General features: G+C 40.5%; 1 protein-coding gene across 1 annotated transcript in view; it reads right to left on the reverse strand.

The window, feature by feature from the left end:
- Window positions 1–21,586, reverse strand: part of MAP1B (microtubule associated protein 1B) — a 111,869-nt gene that overhangs the window by 8,974 nt on the left and 81,309 nt on the right. Inside the window, exons 4-5 of the mRNA XM_050945255.1 lie at window positions 18,520–18,660; window positions 2,899–9,766 (exon numbers count right to left, since the gene is read on the reverse strand). Of these exons, the coding sequence (XP_050801212.1) occupies window positions 2,899–9,766; window positions 18,520–18,660 (7,009 nt within the window). The remainder of the gene's footprint in view (window positions 1–2,898; window positions 9,767–18,519; window positions 18,661–21,586) is intronic.

Raw genomic sequence — 21,586 nt, forward strand, 5'->3', positions numbered from 1 at the left:
TGTAGGATTAATTTTCAAAGACAGCATGTACAGTTGTGCCCATACATTTGAGCACCCAACAATTTATGTATACAAAGATTTGATGAAGGTATAGATATTCAGAAATCAGCTCCCGTGTAGAGGGGCCAGTTACAAGTAACTATATGCATGAGCAAACATCTAATCTGTGCTACCCAACTGAATGTTTATGCACATAGGTTAGGTAGATGCAATTAAATATGCCTAAATTTGAAAATCTGGCCCTATATTAACAAATTTGGGGAAAGCTTCATTTTGCTACCAAGTCTTAAGATGCACATGTCCCAAAAAAGAGGTTTTTATTTGAAAAAAAGGTATAAATTCTTGACATTCCAACAAAAATATTATAAAAGACACTGCTATTATCATGCACAGGATAATGGCATGAGCTGAGAATCATAACTTGATCAATAACAAAATCCGTTCTTTTAATCTCAGCGTGCTACAAAGAGTGCAGTTAAAGTACTAAGTGACCTATGCAACATATTTTTCATAAATTCATAGATTTTTAAGGCCAGAGAGGGCCACTGTGAACATCTAGCCAGACCTCCTACTGAACACAGGCCATAGTATTTCCCTGAATTAAATTTCTGCTTCAAGTCCATTAGCTGTCATTGGAACTAGAGCATAATTTCAAAAGAGCATCCAAACTTGATTTAAAAATTTCCAGTAAGGGAGAATCCACCACAACCCTTGGTAAATTGTTCCAAAGTCTAATTATCCTCATTGTTACAAAATTGTACCTTATTTCTAGTCTAAATTTGTCTAGCATCAATCAGGGCCAGCTCTGGCTTTTTTGCCGCCTCAAGCCAAAACAAAAAAAACCCTGCAGGGCGGCTGGAGCCAGGGTGCAAACTTTCGGCTAGCGGGATTCCCTGCACTGCAGACATGCCCCGAGGGGGCAGCCAGGGCTTCCTTCAGCCAGGGCAACTCACTACTCAGCCCCTCTTGCCGCAGGCTGCCGGGCTTGCTGCAGACCTGGCATTGGCTGGGGCAGACAGAGCGCGCAGTCAGCTCCCAGCAGGGCGCTCCCCTCCTCCGTGCCGCCACCTCCTACAGGGCGGCCAGAGTGGCGAACAAAAAAAAAAAAAAAAGCTGTGCCACCCTAGGATTGGATGGAATGCTGCCCCTTAGAATCTGCCGCCCCAAGCACGAGCTTGCTTGGCTGGTGCCTGGAGCCGGCCCTGGCATCAACTTACAGCCATTGGATCTTGTCACAGCTTTGTCTGCTAGACTAAAGAGCTTTCTGTTATCAAATTTCTGTTCCCCATGTAGGTGCTCATAGCCTGTGATCAAGTCACCCCTTAACCATCTCTTTGTTAAAATGAGCAGACTGAACCCCTTGAGTCTTTCAATATAAAGCATGTTTTCAAATTCGTTAATCACTCATGCCTCTTCTCTGAACCCACTCCAATTTTTCAGCATCCTTCCTGAAGTGCAGACATTAGACCTGGACACAATATTCCAGTAGCAGCTGCATATTTCATAATCTATGTCATAAAAAAAAAATCTAGTTTCTGTTTCAGCACTACAACATGCACTGTAGACTTTTTTGTTCTCAGAACATACTTGACACCAGGCAGAAGTTCAGTGGGCAATGAAGTGCGCTATGGACTTCCTTTTACTGCAGCTCAAAAAAGAATGTACCAACTATTCATCTGCACTGGGAGGCCAGGAATAGTTGAGCAGCATACGCATAGGGAGGCTAGATATGGAGGAGTGCTGGTTTGCTAAGGACACATCCTCGTCCTGCAGCTTCTACACAGGTGAACTCGGGAAGGAGAAGGTTTTCTATACTCTCCTCTCTCCACCTGAGATAGCACAGATTTTGCTCAAAAGGTACAATTTCTCTATATGAGATGAAATACATAATCTAGTAGAAATATGTTCTGTTTCTGTTGTGATAATAATAAGCCACTCAAGATATGATTTTTTTAATGTAATTAAGTAATATAAAGTTAAGCGTGGATTCATGATCAAGCCAGGAAAAAAATTACTTTATCCATAAAACAAAACATCAAATCCCACATACAATAAATTGGTCAATATCTGAATTTTTAAATTTTATCTATATCTATACAGAGATATTTCCAATTTAACCTAATTTTTGTACTGACAATTGAAAACCACAGTATTTTATATCAGATTCTATAGGTTCCTAGCTGCAGAATACAGTGCATTGTATTACAAATTATACTTGAGTTCAACAAGCCCTCAGGGTAAGCCCTGCAGGGGAACCATGCCTTTTCAACTATCTACCCTGTAAATGGGATTTACAGCTTCTTTGAATGCACAGGAACCTCTGTGGGAAATGATCTCCCTATATGTTTAGTAAACCACCGCCATCAGATTATAGTCAAACTTCATGGAGGTGCATGTTTAGATAACTGCCAGTCTTCTGAATACTTAATAAGGAATAATACACTGGAACAGTAAAGCACATCTGATTTCCTATTACACTCACACAACTCAAACTAAGTAACGGGCTTGTTCACGTTACAATTTTATGTTTAAATTATGATTATAATGAAGAAAATAGTTGCTTACTATTCATTTAACTTTTCATATAGCAGCTGGCTAACAAACTGGACAAATAATAATTGCACTCTATATTTCATACATTGCCTCTCTAATTGTTTGATATCAATTAACACACCTAAATTATTAGCTTTTTCCAGATTAAAGAGTTGATTCAGTGAATTTAATTAATTTAAATGTGAAACCTTATACTATGGATTTTTAATAAACATGGATTTTCCTCAGGCACACCTCACAGGCCAGATTATCAGCTGATGAAATATCAAGATAGCTCAACTATACCAGCTGAGAGCCTGGCCCCACATCTTTTCCTGAGATACATAGTTCCTGATCTTTCCTTACCTGAAGTTGCAGTCTTTGCAGACTTCGATGTTGTGGAATTTGTTGCATTCTTGGCCTCCTTATCTTTTTCCTCAACACGGGAAGATTTTACTTCTGGAATAGAGATATTTTTCGCTGCTTTCTCCACAGACTCTTTCTTCTTTGGAGAAGCTGTTCTGGAAACTTTGTCTAAAGATTCCTTTAAGCCACCTGGCTTTGGTGAAGCCACCTGCTTTGATTTACCATCACTTCTTTTGGCTGGTGAGGAAGACTTGGTCTTAGTACCCTGCTTTTTAGTTTTTGTCTTTTCCTTCAGATCCTTCTTCAAAGGTTTGCCTAAGTTCTGATCAACAGGCAAAGCTTCTGGGTCTACCATTGAGACATCTGGGTGCCGGGGTGAAGGACTGCGGTCTTGCATTGGGACTGGTGGAGGGTCAATATGTTTGTATGTAATTGTTTTATCAGTTGGAATGGTTTCGGATTCGTCTTCTGAGTCAATGTTAGCATCTGCAGTAATAGAAGGGCATTCTTCAGTCTCTGGGGGAACATCTGAATCGGTCTGAGATTGAGCAGACTCGCTTACTGAGGTGGGAGGAGTTTCGTCACACTGGCGTGCTTGCTGTTTTCCTCCTGAAGGTGGCTGGGCTCCTCCAGACTGGGTTAATGGCTTTTCTTGTTCTTGAGACTGTTCTTCACTTGCAAACCACTCCAGGGGATTCGGGTTGATAAATGAGGGTGAAAGTTCAGTTTTGGGATGCTTGTATTCACAGGAAGACACAAGGCATAAATCAACATCTTGACGGGTTTCTGCTAGAGATGATTTTTCTGCAGTAAAATGTACGTCTGTCTTATAGGAGTAACTAACAGCCTCAGGTGACCTTGTGGTTTTCCCAGGTGTCTCATAGGCAAAACCAACAGCCTCAGGTGATCTCATTGATTTCCCAGTTGTTTCAAAGGAATAATCTACGGCTTCAGGTGACCGGGTGGTTTTTCCAGTTCTCTCATAGGAGTATTCCACGGCTTCAGGTGACCGGGTGGTTTTTCCAGTTCTCTCATAGGAGTATTCCACAGCATCAGGTGACCGGGTGGTTTTTCCAGTTCTCTCATAGGAGTATTCCACAGCATCAGGTGACCGGGTGGTTTTCCCAGTTCTCTCATAAGAGTATTCCACAGCTTCAGGTGACCGGGTGGTTTTCCCAGTTCTCTCATAGGAGTATTCCACAGCTTCAGGTGACCGGGTGGTTTTCCCTGTTGGTTCATAGGAGTATTCCACAGCTTCAGGTGACCTGGTGGTTTTCTCTGTTGGTTCATAGGAGTATTCTACGGCTTCAAGTGACCTGGTGGTTTTCCCAATTCTCTCACAGGAATAATCCATGGCTTCAGGTGACCTGGTGGTTTTCTCTCTTGGCTCGTAGGAGTAACTAATAGCCTCAGGTGACCTGGTGATTTTTCCAGTTCTCTCATAAAAATAATCCATGGCTTCAGGTGACATGATGTTTTTTTCTGTTGTCTCACAGGAGTAACTAATGGCCTCTGGTGATCTAGTGGTTTTCTCTGCTGCCTCATAGGAATAACTAGGAGCTTCAGGTGACTTGGTGGTTTTCCCAGTTGTCTCATAGGAATAACTAATGGCCTCTGGTGATCTAGTGGTTTTCTCAGTTGTCTCGTAGGAATAACTAATGGCCTCTGGTGATCTAGTGGTTTTCTCAGTTGTCTCGTAGGAATAACTAATGGCCTCTGGTGATCTAGTAGTTTTCCCAGTTGTCTCGTAGGAATAACTAATGGCCTCAGCTGACCTGGTGATTTTTTCAGCTTCTTTTTCTGTGGAGGCTAAAGGCTCTGGACTATGTTTTGTTAGAGAGTCTTGTATTGTGTCATGTGTTACTGAGGTATGGTAACCAAATATTTTATCTGAGGACACATGAAGTGATAGTGATGGTGAGTGACAAGCAGCAGTTGTTTCTTTGACCGCAGGAGGTGAATCTGAAAAACTAGGAGAGTATAAAGGAGAGGATTCTCTTGTAGTTAAAGGAGATAAATCAGACTTTGGTGAAAGCTTTTCTCCTAGGCTCTGCATCTTTTCTGAAGTAAATGAAGAATGCAGCGGCATATCTCTGGGTGGCATGACACCTGGGAGAGTTTCCTCTTGCAGTGGAGAAGCTATCTGTGAAGGTGTATGTTCTGATGAAGTTGAGGGTGAAGCTTCAATCTGAGATACTGAAATAATCTCTGAAAGATCCTTTTCTTGAGTATAACATGTCTGCTCCACAGGGGATATCTTATGTGAAAAAGTAGGTTCCTGTATCTCTGAAGGGCTATAATCTACTTCAGTTGGTCCATTTTCAGATATATGGTGTACACTAGTGCCTACTGTGGGATGTTCTGGAGATTGTCTACTAAAGTCCATTGCCAAAGACTGCTCAGGGGACTCCTGACTGAATTCTACTGACATAGTTGACTGCTCAGGAGATCTATGCTCTTGCACTGGTGTTCTTGATTGTGCAGTTTTAGGTGAAAAATCTGGTGGAGAAATTGACATGGGTCTCGGACATTCTTCTTTAGATGGAGACATTTCTGTTTCCTGAAAAATTGTTGGTGTTTGTACAACAGATACAGAAAGAGAATCATCAACTTCTGTAGAATGTGGTGATCCAACCTCAGCATGTAAAGAAGGAGAAACATCATCTGTAGTTGGCTCTGGAAATGAACTAGTAGCAACAGAGGCTGTGGAGACAGAAGCAACTCCTTCTATATGTGAATACGTGTCTTCTGCTACAACGTCATCAACAGGAGTTGCAGATTTGTCAGAGACTGTACCTTCAGATATTGACATTTTGGTGTCTTCTTTAAAGGATCCAAACTGGCTAACATCTATTTGTGTAGGAGAGACATCTCCTGCTAGCTTCCCTTCATCCAAAACCAGTGGAGACTGAGAACTGGTAGCTTCAATATCCCCCATATTCTTTTCTAGACCAAAACCTTTAGCTGGCATAAATGCCATACTTTTTTCATCTTGTTGTCCTTGGAAAAGATCCACAGAGGTGACTTCAGAAACTGGGCTTATCTGAACAGGGGACTCTTCTTTTTCACTTTTCTCCTCAAAATGACTCTCAGTCAGTCTGGCAGTTGACTTTATATCAGCAGTCAAAAATGTATCATATGAAGACTCTGAACCTATCAAAGGTGGACTTCGTAAAGGAGACAGAACTTTTTCAATAGGCGATTCTGAGTCTGGCACAGGCTCATCCATAGGGCTTATTCTGGGTTTTGCAGTCTCATCTTTGGCATCACTAAATTCAAAACTAACCGGAGCCTCTGCTGCCTTTTCAATGAGTTCAGAAGGAAGCCGGCTGGACTTTTCATCAGTGGGAGACTGATAATAAGGTGTGTGGCCTGCACTACCAACAACAGATTGTGCAGGAGACACCACTTCTAATGTTTTATCATCAGGGCTGACACAGTGCTCTTCAATAACTTCTGGATGTTGGTCAGGCAATGCAGTGAGCACTACAGGTTCAACTGATGCCTTAATCTCATTGGGAGTCAGGGAAAAGTTCACACTACGTTCACTTAGTGGTGTTTTAGCAACTGGTGACGGAGGTGATGGACTCTGAACTGGACTCTTAGCTGGGCTATGCTTTTCATCAAATGCCTGTGAAAAGGTATCTTTGATTTGTAATTTAGCAGTACTTTTGATTTCATTTTCTCTTTGATGGTACATTTCTTGAAAGGAAGATTTGCAGAATCTGTCTTCCTCTAATGAAGAAGGTGGTGAGAGAGTAGAAGCTGAAGCATTATAATCTTTACCTTCTGTGGCATCTGTTTTTGATCCTTCAGATAAACCATTGAAAGCATCCTGAAGTGGAGAGAGTTTAGGTCTAGTAAATTCTTGAGAATACAGTGATGTCTCATACTTAGTAATGTTTACAAATTCTTGAGAAGGTGATTCACTTTCTTCATTGTTTGTTTCATCACTCATGATATCCCGAGGAGTTGACATTTCATCCATTGGTGTTGGCTCACTAGAAATTTCAATGGTAGACTGAGTATAACCTGAAGTAGCAGTGAATTCCTCATGTTGGTCTTCTCTATTTTCTTCATCAGAAACAGTTGCTTCACTTTCTGAACTCCCAGGTAAAGTCTCATCATGAATAGAAGATGCTGGTTCAACAGCTGGGGACTGAGGTTCAGAGTGTTTAGTTGGTGTAATTATGAGTAAGCCATATTTATCTTCAACTTCACCAGCCTCTGCAGCTTTGTCTACCACAGCCATAACATAATCTTCTTCAGCTTCAACTTTTTCAGTTTCCTCTTCTTCATCTCTGACATCCTCCATTTTGTCTTCCTCCTCAGCTTCTTCTTCAGTCTCTTCAGTTTCTGCCTTTTCAACTGTCTCTTCCATATCTTCTTCAGCTCGCTCATCCCCTGCCTCAGATTCTGCCTTTTCAACATATTTATCTTTAGTTTTAGCATGTTTATCAGCTTCAGTCTCTCCCATTTCTCTTGCCACGCCAATATCCTGTTTTGTGATGCCCAATGTTGCTTTTTCTTCCTCATCTTCATCTTGTTCCTCAGCCTCCTCAGTCTCTGCCTTTTCTTCATAATCACCTGCTTCAGATGATTCCTCAAAACCAGTTCCTTCATCTTCAAATTTTTCATTGTCATCAACCCTGTGCTTTTCTACAGGCTCCAGCTCTTCAGGTGTCTGTTCACATTCACCCTCAGCTTCAGTGGTCGTTATGCCTTCATCAGGAGAGTCAGCAGGTACTTCAGTATCTACTTTTTCTTTCTGGATTTCATGTGCTTCCTTTTGTTCTGAGTCAGCTAGTTTCCCTTCACCTTCTATTAACCCTACCTGAGGCTTTGTTTCCTTTACTATTTCTACTTCTTCAGCCTTTAATTCTTCAAAGTCTTTTGTTAAATCCTCTGGTGAAGACATAAGGGATCTCTCAGCTTCAAGTTCTTTTCCATTAGCTACTACTCCAGCAGCTACTGCTGCTGCGGCAACTGCTCCTACTGCAGCCACAGCAGCTTGTGTTTCACTGACCTTGCTCTCTTTCTTTACTGTCTTAATTTTGCCTTTTTCCTTTGGTTTTTCAGCAGGCCCAGCTTCCTTTTTAACAGATTCCTCTTTCTTTTGTGCTTTAGGTTTTGTCACAAGCTTTCGGGCTTCAGTTGAAGGAGCAAGTGTTTTCTTTGTTTCTTTTGGAAGCTTTTTGGTGTCTTTTTTGGATTCTTTTTCTTCCTTTTTAATTTCCTTTTTCTCTTCTTTTTTAGCTTCCTTTTGGGGAGTTTCTTTTTTTAATTCTTTTTTAGACTCTTTTCTCTCTTCCTTTTTCACTTCCTTTTTTGTTTCTTTCTTGATTTCTTCCTTTTTAGGTTTTTCCTCTTTCTTGGTAGGAGTTTTCTCCTCTTTCTTAGAAACCTCTTTCTTTGGTTTTTCTTTTTCCTCTCTCTTTTCTTCAGATTTTACTTTCACTTCCTTTTTCACATGCTTCTCCTTTGCAACTTTTGGTTTGACATCTGCTGATTGTTTTTCAGCAGTTTCGGATTTCACTAGCTGCTCCTCCTTAGCTGCCATATCTTTTTCTGTTACTAAAGGTTTTGTCTCTGCTTTTGCTGGTTTTTCCTTTTTTACTGTAGTCTTTTCTTTGCTTTCTACTTTCTGAGGCTTTTCTGGAGGACTAGGCTTTGCTGGTTCAGATGCTTCTTCTTTAGATTCTTTTCTGACAGTCTTGGTTGATAGTGTCTTTGTGGCAGGTTTGAGACTTTCCTTGCTGTCTGCTCGCTGTTTCAGCTTTGCTTGTTTTACTGCTGGGCTAGGTATGTTACCAGTAAGGTCTTTCTGTGTAACCATTGGTTGTTTAAGGAAATCTAAATGTTTGAGTTTTTCCAGTCCTTCTAGTATGTTATACTGGGTACTGTTTCCTGGAAACAAAACTCTGATTATTTTTTCTGCAGGATTTGCTGGATGCCATACGATCAGTGATGAGACTGAGGTCAGATAGGATACTGGAATATCTACTTCCTGACCATTTGGCAGCAGTAATTCAGCTTTATCTTTACTTGTACTTGTCCACTGCTGCATAAAATACTGCATCTCTTTGCTGTTTTTGACTGGATTGAGCACATACATCTCAAGTTTGCCTACTCCCATTTTTTGAAATAGAATGATAGGGTCAATGATATTTCCTATGTTTCTAAAGAGAGGTTCTGGTTTCATAGACAACTTATTTAAATACTGGAGAGTGAAACAAGCTTCTTCTATGCTTCTTTTTACCCTAAAATTAGGATCAGGGTTTTTCAGATTTTCAGGAACATTGAGGAATACAACTCCTAAATCAGGTGAGATCAGATTTTTCATCCAGTCACTGTTGGTAGTAGAACCCTGTGACTGTTCCTCTTCTAACTCAGCTATCTTTCGTTGAAGCATGCTATTGATTCCTGGTAGATTATCATCCCCAATGTGGGTGAGCAGAATGGAATCCACTCTGTCTAAATGTCGGATAAGTTTCCAGAAGCAAGATTTTCTTTCAGATCCCCCGTTAATAAGCATATTGAATCCGTTCACTGCAAACAATGCAGAGTCCCCTCTTCCACCTGGGAAAATATAACAGCAGGGTTTTGAGAGTTTCAAGAAACCTCCAGATGTTGGCGGTTCCAAAATGTCAAAGGGTGATGGCACTTCTACTGATTCTGACAGATACTCTGTGAATTCAGAAAGTCCTTCCATTTCAGGCAATATGGATGCTGAGTTGAGTTTAATGTTGATGAAATCTTGAAGGTTATGTCTGTCAAGGTTTGAATTTTTCCAATCCCCTTCCTCAGGGCAAAACAGAGTTAAACTGGCTTTGTTGGCAGGGTGTGTAGTACTCAATAATTCACCAATCTAGCATTGTAAAACAAAAAGACAAAAAGTAGGTGTAAATTTATATTTTATAATATAAATGTCATGTAAAAATATAACATAGCAAGGCTGTCCTTGAGTTATAGTACAAGCTACAGGATAAGCTTCACACTAAAGATACAACACTCCTTTTTATTTAATTTTTTCACATGACAGTAGCCAATTCTAGGTGCTAAAGGAATCTGTTATTATCACATTATTGCTGTACTGTTTTTCAATACAAAGGACCAGACTGTGCCAGGCCCCTTCTTAGGTGCTGAAGGCACCTCTTGCATCCTTCACAGAGAGGCTGGGTACAATGGGAGTCCTTAGGCTCAGAGCATAATGTGAGGATTCCATGGTGCTGATGCTGCTAATAGTGCTACTCAATGCAAATGAACTGTGAACTTCTCCACTTCTCTTAACCAGCCAGTAGAGCTGGTGCCCCTCCTAGGGGAGCACACATTATACCTTCTTTATGAGTCGTGATATAGCAGCATCCCACAGAAGCTCCAGGAGGCATCTGAACCACAATACTTCCTAGAGCTCTTGCTGGAGCAGGATGCCTCCGCATTATTCCAAACATGGGGCTGTATTCCACAATTCTGTCATTATTTTAATGCCTTTTGAATGGTCTGGCACCAAAAAAAGCAGGCATCATGCCAGAACTAGTTTAACTGCTGGCCAGCTCTTGACAAGAAGAGGAGCTGACGGGTGCTAGAAAAAGTTGTATAGTGGGAGTGCGGAGAGCCACTGAATCAAACTGTAAATGCTGTATATAATGAAAATCACTTCAAGTCAGAGAGTGCAGCAGTACCACAAGTTCATCACCTCTGGGAGCTGATTTACTGCTTCAAAGTTAAAAAAACAGTTGAGAACAAAACTTTTGTAAGATTATGAGGTTTCTCAAATATGGGAATTAAAGAGGCAGATCTGCATATTCTTAGTTAGTGTGCAATTTTGCAAATATACACATTTTGAATGGAACAATGGACTCCATAGCATTTATATATAATAAAAAGGCAGTTGTATTAACACCATATGTTTAGTAATTAATCTCTGAATAACAGAGAATTTATGAATTATCAATTTATATATGTAAACTCAGAGCCAACGAGAGAACCACAGCTGGGTGTTGTGGCTAAAAATCCTTTTAACAACATTTTGATTTAAAAAAATCATGGACCGCATTCTGAGTTCTTTTGCCAGTTTAAATCCTGAATAACTCCACTGATTTCTCCAGTGTTGAATAACATTCTGAGACCCAAAACAGACACTGAACTGAAGGCTTCTATGAACAAAAAGTCCTGTGTTCAGTACTAAAAGCTATTATTCTGTTCCAGTCTGAATTAAAGTCATATAGAATGGAAAACTTGTCGTATGAAAGGAGACTCAAAGAGCTTGGCTTGTTTAGTCTAGCCAAAAGAAGGCTGAGGGGGGATATGCTTGTTCTTTATAAATATATCAGAGGGATTAATATTAGGGAGGGAGATGAATTATTTAAGCTTAGTACCAATGTAGATACAAGAACGAATGGGTATAAACTGGACACTAGGAAGTTTAGACTTGAAATTAGACCAAGGTTTCTAACCGTTAGAGGAGTGAAGTTCTGGAACAGCCTTCCAAGGGGAGTAGTGGGGTCAAAAGACATAACTGGCTTTAAGACTAAGCTTGATAAGTTTATGGAAGGGATGGTATGATGGGATAGCTTAATTTTGGCAATTGATCTTTGATTACCAGCAGATAAGTATGCCCAGTGGTCGGTGATGGGATGTGGGATGGGATGGGATCTGAGTTACTGCAGAGAATTCTTTCCTGAGTGCTGGCTGGTGAGTCTTGCCCACATGCTCAGGGTTTAGCTGATCGCCATATTTGGGGTCGGGAAGGAATTTTCCTCCAGGGCAGATTGACAGAGGCCCTGGAGGTTTTTTGCCTTCCTCTGCAGCATGGGGCATGGGTCACTTGCTGGTGGATTCTCTGCAGCTTGAGGTCTTCAAACCACAATTTGAAGACTTCAATAACTCGGAAATAGGTTAGGGGTTTATTATAGAAGTGGATGGGTAGGGTTCTGTGGCCTGCTTTGTGCAGGAGGTCAGACTAGATGATCACATTGGTCCCTTCTGACCCTAAAGTCTATGAGTCTATATAGTTGGTGGTCTCAGATTAGTAAACAGAAAATGAAAGCATGTAATATTTCAGCCCTTCACTGACAAATTTCCACTTTTCAGTTTGCTCTCAGAGTTCAGAAATCAGCACAGCTATGAAATGGCTCCAAACTGAATGAGTACTGGGACTGGCATGCAAATAAACACACCAGGGCCAAATTCCACCCTTGGATACACATGAAAACTCCCAAGGCTGTCTATGGTAGTTGCATATGTGCATCCAAAGACAGAATCTGGCATCAAATGTTTCCCTTGGCTTCCAAAAAAGAAAGACAGAAAGCTTATATCTTGAAAGTGGATAATGGTTTTCCCAGATTAGGATCTGATAGTGACTAATAATTTATTAAAAGACACCACAGGATATTCCGTTTGTGAGCCAAAACAAATTGTGGCTAGAAAGGCCAGCTAAATGGTGACGTGGTGGTGCTGCAAGTCTCCTCTTTGCCGCCATTGGGGGCCTGTTGGGAGAACAGCAATAAAATGTTACTGCACCCACCACTGTCTCCGTAACCAGAAGAGAAGGGGGATTCAGAACTCCTGAATAACTTTGTACTTAGTATTCTGCATTGGCAGTTCCTGAAATCCTGCCCACTAGGATCAATGAGTTACATGAACCTGACTGAATTACAGTTGCTCCCTATCGTCAAGAATGGTTTTTACATACACAGTGGGGCCTCCAGATTTAAATCCCAGTCATGGGGTAATCCCCACTGCATACACAGTCTCTATTTGTTTTATTGTAATTAAAGTATATGCAGGAGACTTCAACTTGCTCAAAATATTACAAAACTGTTCAAGCATCTTTTTTTTTAATAATTCAGTCAAATAACTGAATATAGAGACCAAATGTCAATGTAATTTGTGAGAGACACACAGTGGGTGAGGTAATGTCTTTTATTGGACCAGTTTATGTTGGTAGAAGAGACAAGCTCTCAATTTCCAGAGAACTCTTCTTCTCTGTTGAGCCTGAAAGCTCGTCTCTTCCACCAACATAAGTTGGTCCAATAAAAGACTGGTCACCCACCTTGTCTCTTGCATATCCAGGGACCAACATGGCTACAATAACACTGCAAATGTAATTGAAGCATATTCACCATCTTGCAAAGTATTACAAAATACTTTTCAGGGATAGTCAACTGTAATTTACATGTAAAAGAAAGATTTTTATAGAGATAATTTAGGCTAGACTAGAGTTGAATAAACTGAAAATTTTGGACCATAAACTGGATTACCAAGAGGAATGGAGAGTACTATAATAATTAATGTTGTGTGTCTAGGAGACATTTCATTTCAGTGGAACTCGGAAGATTTGTGTCTTGCTCTCCTATTTTTGTTGTTACGGAATTTATTTTCAGAATTTACTGAAAGTAAAATTCAGCAGAGACACAGAATGGATGGTGGATGTTATCCATACAAAAATAATTTACCCAATGTGTATGGGTAACTAATAAAAGCAGAAAAGAAATAAAATCTCGGAACAGCTGTTTTATGTTCACATGTCATCCTTACTAAGTATATAAACCAACTTATATAAGAGTATAAATAAATCTTAGCCAAACATCAGACATAGCTTTGTTTGGACGAGAGCAAAGACAGGACAAAAAAAGGAGGGAGGAAAGAGTAAGAAGAGGAAAATGGGAGAGCCATATTAATGGCAATCACAGAGAAAGGCTAGAAGGGGAAGAGTGGAGAGAGAGGAGGCGAGGACAGGCAAACTGCAGCAGTAAAATTAAGCACATCTGAGTGGGATACAGATGGTGCCTAACTCGTACTGGACCTCTGCTCAGGGGTAAGTTTCAGTGTATAATACACACATTATTATGGGAAGCTAAAGTGGCATGAAGTGCTCTTCATTCAGATCAATGAGACAAAGTTTGATGGAGGGATAATGATAATTCAGTGCCTCTGATTTGGGTGCAGATGATGGTTTCCCATGTAGGGACAATTTTCAGGCAAGATCAGAGATTGTATGGGAAGAAGGTGGGTGAGTGGTCAGTGAATTAGTGATGTTGATGATCTGCAGCCTGGAAGGTAATAGTCATTCAAGATTTTGTTTTATATTGATGAGAGGGATAGGAGTGTGATCACATTAAGCCACTGGTAGGACTGATCAGTGAAATTAGACACAAATCCCTTCAGCGTGGTGTAGCAAGTTCAAGAATACACTGAAAAATGGCTTTGATGGAAGAACTGATTTTAAGGTTAAATTGGGTACGTGAATCTAGGAGACTAGATCTACATTTGAAATGGTATAATGCAGTGGTCCCCAAACTGTAGGGCATGCCCACTAGAGGGGTGTGAAGAAGCATTTGGGGAGGCACGGCGGTGTTCAGGCCAGCCCCCAGCACTGCTATGTCCCCAGTTCCACTCTGGCCGTGGGCTGTGCTCCAGCCCTGCTCCCAGCTACAGTCAGAGCTGTAGCTCTGCTCCCAGTCCCCATCTCTGCTCCCAGCCCCACTCCCAGCCTCGCTCCGGCCCCTGCTCCGCCCACAGCCCAGCTCTGCCCTTATTCCCTCTCTGCCCAGGCCAACTCCACTTCAAGCCCCAGATCTTCTCCCATTCCCAGTTCTGCCCCTATCTCCACATTCACCCCAAACTCCTCTGCTGGCCAACTGTGATGTTATGGAGGGGGGCATGGAAGTTTCCATTACTGGTAAAGAGGTGGGGTGCAACAAGAAAAGTTTGGGCACCACTGGTATAATGGAACCATCCTCTGAAGATCCAATAATATTTTAATATTCTATTGCTCCCAAAGGTTTCTTCTGAAGTTTCTTTTCCTACTCATCAGGGTAAGTTGTTTCAAAGAAGAAAGTTGGCCAGAGGAAACTTTTTGCCAAAGGATGTTGTGAAGGCCAAGACTATAACAGGGTTCAAAAAAGAACTAGATAAATTCATGGAGGATAGGTCCATCAATGGCTATTAGCCAGGATGGGCAGGAATGGCGTCCCTAGCCTCTGTTTGCCCGAAGCTGGGAGCGGGCAACGGGATGGATCACTTGATGATTACCTGTTCTGTTCATTCCCTCTGGGGCACCTGGCACTGACCACTGACAGAAGACAGGATACTGGGCTAGATGGATCTTTGGTCTGACCAAGTATCGCCGTCTTATGTTCTTAAGATCAGCCCATGATGAGTCAACAGCAGGGTTCCTTTTGAGAGGGACAGGTGAGTTTGAAAAGAAAGAAGTTTGGGTATAAAAGAAGGGCAAAGTTTGACCCTCCTTACTTGACAGCTCTAGTGGCTTGTATCAGTAAGTGCTTTACATGTTAGGAATCCATCTGACCATGTCTCTCAAATGGTAGGCTACACAGTAAAACAGAAGATCAGATAGACCTAGTCTGTCATTTTACCAAGACCTTTTTAACTATCTCGTGGGAAACTCTTGAGTTCTTTTAGCCACATTAAATAAATTGTGAAAAAATTAGGCTGAGAACTTAAAAAGAAACTTGTGTATGGTGTATAGAGTCTGGAGATTATATTCCTTTCAGAATTTCAGCTTTGCTACTGAAGCGCATAGGCAGTTTCTCCCACTTTTTAATTTCATTGGTATATTTTCAGCAATCTCCTCTCAGTTACACTAATGCATACCTGTGATGTTGCACTTTATATGATTTTATAAAAATATGCTAATGTAACTGGAATATGCCTCATGCAAAAGGTCTCTTGTAAGGTATCATTACAAAGCTTATAATCCACTGAGTGCAATTATTCTATTTGTATAAATGTACCACTCTTGTATCTGAAACTAGAAATATGAAATATAACTTTGAGGGCCTATTGTAATTATGCAAAGTGTGGGCCAATAATAGTGGTTTGGAATCTTGACTCCCATTAACAAGGACAATTGACTGCAGATGGCTCTGTTTTACATCTCAGGCTATGTCTACACTACAGCATAAAATCGAAATTACTAAAACCGGTTTTATAAAACCGATATTATAAAATCGATTTTTGTGCGTCCACACTAGGGGCTGGTCCACACTGGGGGGTGGGGGGGGGAAAATCGATCTTAGATACGCAACTTCAGCTACGTGAATAACGTAGCTGAAGTCGAATATCTAAGATCGGATTACTCACCCGTCCACACGGCGCGGGATCGATGTTCGCGGCTCTCCATGTCGATTCCGGAACTCCGTTGGGGTTGATGGAGTTCAGGAATCGATATAAGTGCGCTTGGGGATCGATTTTAACCCGCCGATCCGGCGGGTAGTCTGGACGTGGCCTAGGGCACATTAATTCGGTGGTGTGCGTCCATGGTCCTAGGCTACCATCGATTTCTGGAGCGGTGCACTCTGGGTAGCTACATTAAAGGAATGAGACCAATAACTTCGATTTACGTCCACACTAACCCTAAAACCGATATAGTAATATCGATTTTAGGGTTACTCCTCTCGTTGGGGAGGAGAACAGAAATCGATTTTAAGAGCCCTTAAAATCGATTTAAAGTGCCTTGTAGTGTGGACGGGTACAGAGTTAAATCGATTTAACGCTGTTTAAATCAATTTAACTGTGTAGTGTGGACCAGGCCTAAGTTTTTCTGTATAGGTGTGTGCTGCCAAGTGGGTAATGAAGTCCTACAGTGACATGTGATCATGTCACCTGAACTGGAATCCATCTTTAACTTGGTGCTTTTCCATTAAGAGTGGGAAAAGGGGGGGAACCCAGAAGGACAAAGGATTTCTGCCATATGCAAAAGATATATAAGTGCGTGGAACAGAGAAAAGTGGAGAGCCATCATGAGAAATCCCCTAGCTACCACCTGAGCTGGAACAAGGGCTGTACCAGGGGAAAGGTCTGTGCCAAGACTAGGAAGGCGTCAAGTCTGTGAAAGAAACTTATTGAAACATCTCTTAGGGTAAGATTTTATCTGTACTCAATTATATTACTGTATTAGGCTTAGATTTGTGTGTTTTATTTCACTTGGTAATTCACTTTGTTCTGTCTGTTACTACTTGGAAACACAAATTCTACTTTCTGTATTTAATAAAATCACTTTTTACTTATTAATTAACTCAGAGTATGTATTAATACCTGGAGGGGTGGGGCAAACAGCTGTGCATATCTCTCTATTAGTGTTATAGAGGGCAAACAATTTATGAGTTTACCCTGTATAAGCTTTATACAGGGTCAAAAAAATTTATTTGCGGTTTAGACCCCACTGGGAGTTGGGCATCTGAGTGTTAAAGATAAGAACATTTCTGTAAGCTGCTTTCAGTCAAGCCTACAGCTGTTAGGGGACCTGATTCAGATCTAGTCTGGGTTTGCAGCAGGCTACTGAATCTGGCTCAAACCAGGCAGGGCACTGAAGTCCTAAGCTGACAGGGCAGGAAAGCAGGGGCAGAAGTAGTCTTGGCACATCAGTTAGCAGCTCCCAATGGGGTTTCTGTGATCTAACCCATCACAATACCTATGAACTTCAGTGGAGTTGCACTGGTGCCCATGAAAGCAGAATTTGGCCCCCAGTCTCTGTCGAGAGATGTTGGACCAAATTCTGTTCACAACTACTCTCGTGCAATCCCACTCTCTCAGAAGATGTTGCAAAGGTGTAACTTCCTTTTATCTTTTTAGATCCAAGGTGACAGTTAATACCAAGGAAAGATATCTGTTTTTTAAAAAACGCTGTCTGTTCACGCAGCGATAGATTTGTTAAAATGCATCAGTGTGATTGCTCAGAGGGAGAGTGAATCAGATATGTGGGGCAGCCAATGTAAAATGATGATTTCAAATTGTGAAGAGCTGCTGTTAGGACACTGGAATTGGATGTCTACAGTGATCTGGAAAGGGAGAAGTTGAAAATCACATGTCAGGCATTGCCTGTGGAAAGATCTGGATTTCTAAATTGTATTGAGCAACAGATTTCCCCGCCTGAAAGGAATGACTTATTTACCTAACTGAAAATAGATTACTAACTACTCCATTCCCCTTCCCACAGTTTGGTTTTCTACAAGTAAGAGTAGGATTTGGCCCTAATTTTGTATGCATTTTTAAAATCCCATTGTTTTTTTTAATCAGACAGGGACGCAGTACACTTTGGTTTATATCTTGTCACATACTTGTACATGATGCTAATTTTTAGATGTTACATTGGTTTCAGATATTATGAACCCTGTCCTTCCCTATGCAGCAAAAATAAACAGATATGTGTTGAACATATCAGTTGTTAATCCTACAGATTGTAGATTACATTAAATAAGACACACAGCAAAGTAGTTGCTATCAGGCAAGAACTGATATAAACAAAGTGTCAAACTTAATTGTAAAAGTAAAAGCCTTGTAAAAGTATACTGAATAAATAAGCTTTACATTTTAGACATGGGAATTTTACCTTCCATTTGTAAAAGGCTTCCTGGTTTTTTTTATTTCATAAAGTTATTATTGCAGTTTGCCAAATTAAAATTTAATTTTGTTGTTACATGAAAACTAAAGTAATGAATTAGACATTTTGAAGAAAATTGCGTACAGAGGGCCAAAGGACACCAACACTGAGGCATCAATGCTAGTTTCAAGTATATAAAGGTGGCCATCTTCAATGCATCTAAAAATACTTCATCATACTAAAACATTATGAAAGATTTTTTATTAAGGACAAACCTCTTGGTCAGTGAAGATCTCAATGAAGTTCTGGAACGAGAACGATCCTGATTGGAGGATGAGCTCTCCTGTGTTTTCAAAGCACTGGCCAGTTAGTACAAGAAGCTTGTGTCTTGCAGCATCTGTGATCATTAAGCGCACCTAAGGTAAAGAACAAAAGCACAAAAATTAAATGCAGCTACCACATTTCCAACCTTCCTCTTTGGTCCAAACCCTGCTTTGCCTAATTTCAAACCCACTCACCCATTACTGGGTTTCTACTCCGTGACGTTCCACTCCGTATGTTTTATGGAAATATGCGTATGAGTGTGAATATGTAACTGGAATATGCTTTATTCAAAAGGTCTCTTGTAAGGTATCATAAAGGTTATAAACCACTGCATATATTCCTCCATGTATGATTCTTGTATCTGAAGCTAGGAATATGAAGTATAACTCTGAGGTCTTATTGTAATTATGCAAAGTGTGGGCCATTAATGGTGGTTTAGAATCTTGATGGCTCCCATTGGCTAGGACAATTGGTTGTAAATGGTTTATTTACCTGCAAACCTTCCTGTTTACGTATGGGTCAACCCAGGGAGACTAGGGGTCTTACAGTGACATGTGATACTGGAATCCATCTTAATCCTTGTACTTTTCCATGGATTGGGTGGGGGGGGGGGGAGGGGAGAAGAGAACAAGCATAGACAAAGGATTCCTGCTTTGTGCCAAAGCTATAAAAGGGGGTCGAGCAGGACAAACAGGGCTGCCAGTCATGAGAAAACCCCTGCTTATCACCCGAGATGTCTGCTGGAACTAACAAGGACTGTGCCAGGGAAAGGATTGGGCCCAGACTAAGACGGAATCTAGTCTGTGAAAGAAGCTTATTAGAACACCTCTAAGGGTGAGATATTAGCTGTAATCAGTTTTTTAATGTATTAGGCTTAGACGTGTGTTTTTGCTTTATTTTGCTTGGTGACTTACTTTGTTCTGTCTGTTATTACTTAGAAACCACTTACATCCTACTTTTTATACTTAATAAAATCACCTTTGTTTATTAATAAACCCAGAGTAAGTGATTAATAGCTGGGGGAGCAAACAACTGTGCATGTCTTTCTATCAGAGTTATAGAGGGTGAACAATTTATGAATTTATCCTGTATAAGCTTTATACAGAGTAAAACAGATTTACTTGGGGTTTGGATCCCACTGGGGTCATGGTGCTGGAGACAGGTAACCTGCTGAGCTGTTTTCAGTTAAGATGTAGCTTTGGGGGGGCATGGACCAGACCCTGGCTCTGTGTTGCAGCAGGCTAGCGTGTCTGGCTCAACAAACAAGGGTTCTGGAAGTCCCATACTGGTCTGGAAAAATGGGCTCAGAGGTAATTCCAGCACATCAGGCGACAGTCCCAAGGGGATCTCTGTGACCGAACCCATCATATACTCTATTTATAAAGGACACTTTAAAAAGATGTTGTTGTACCTGTGTTGATACCAGAATATTAGAGAGACAAGGTAGGTGAGGTAATATCTTTTATTGGAGCAACTTCTGTTGGTGAGAGACACAAGCTTTCACACTTACACAAAGCTCTTCTTCAGGTCTGGGAAAGCCTGAAAGCTTGTCTCTTCCACTAACAGAAGATGGTCCAATGAAAGATTCCTCCCAAAAAAGGTAAGCAGACAAATGGTTGACCTGTTATAGTGTACAGAACGTGTTGTGCTGAAGTCATCCCTAATGTAATTCCATTGACACTCAGGAAGAGTTACACAGAATACCTAACTTATCTCACTTAAAGAAGCAGAAAGAAAAAACAGTAAAGGAAAAATTAAAGGGAAGGGAATAAAAATGAGTGGAGAACAGATACAGTGAAAAAATAAAACTGAAGAGAATGTGAAAAAGGAGCAAAGGAGAGTGAAAAATTAAAATAAAAAAGTTACAATGGACCAAATGTACTCCTGGTGTACTTCTGAATGTCCATAGAGTTACATCAGGGACAATTTTGGCCCAACATGACCTCTGCACTGTAACAAGTCAAACATTTGTATCCGCCTACCATTTTTTTGGGAGGAATGTCCTTCTTTCCCCAATGCATAGCACTACTTGCTCTTTAGCTAGAAAAACTTTACTAACAACTAAATTTATCATGAAGAAAAAAAACAGGTATAATTAAACAAAAAACTGTATAAACTTGGACTAGTTTTGTGAACTAAAAATAATCTGCAAAGTTCATGAACACTTATGCGCCCCAATATTCACCCATTCCTAACTTTAACCAACATGAAATAGTCAGGTACACAATCTGTGTGATGCTCACAGTCAGAAAAAAATGGACACTGTAACTTGCACTGTGCTGGCACAGCATATTATTCTGAATATACATTGGCAAATTATATGGATGCCTGTTGGTTCAAAGAGATTACTACTAGTAGAACAACGTTTTGAAGTTTTAAAGTAGATACTGAATATTAAAACACTCTCTCTCTCTGCGTGTGTATATATATATATATATATATATATATATATATATATATATATATATATATATATATATATATATATATATTTTCTCTTTACCTTTACAGATTATTTTCACTTTCAAAAACAGCCTTCACTACCGCTGATAACTCCCAAGTTTTACCACTGCGCCATCACTGCTTGACAGTCTTTTGTCAAAGTAAAGCTTGTAGATCTAGAGGGATGTCTGCTGGCTAAATATGACTGGAATCCAACTGAGTTTTGTGTAAATAACTGAGTTCTTGAATACATTTTTTGCAAAATATTTCTAAGGCACAAAACAGCATCTCTCAGCACTCCCAACAAGCTAGTTTTATAACTTTATTTATTGATTGTTAAGCGATCAATTGCCCTAAATTATTCTGTTTTATGCCAGGAAGGATGCAGTATTGACCTACATCTCTGTTCAACAACTCTGTTTTTAGAATGAGTTGAAAGGGGCTACTGAAGAGTATGGATCAGGAAGACCTCCACTTTGATCTTATTAAAGAAATGGCCCTGAAATTTGAACAGCAGAAGGACCCCGTAATTAAAAGCAGGCCTAAAACGGGCTTGTCACTAATTGTGCTGGATGA

Source organism: Gopherus flavomarginatus, chromosome 3 (genome assembly GCF_025201925.1).
Source record: "Gopherus flavomarginatus isolate rGopFla2 chromosome 3, rGopFla2.mat.asm, whole genome shotgun sequence".
In the NCBI taxonomy this organism is placed as follows: domain Eukaryota; kingdom Metazoa; phylum Chordata; order Testudines; family Testudinidae; genus Gopherus; species Gopherus flavomarginatus.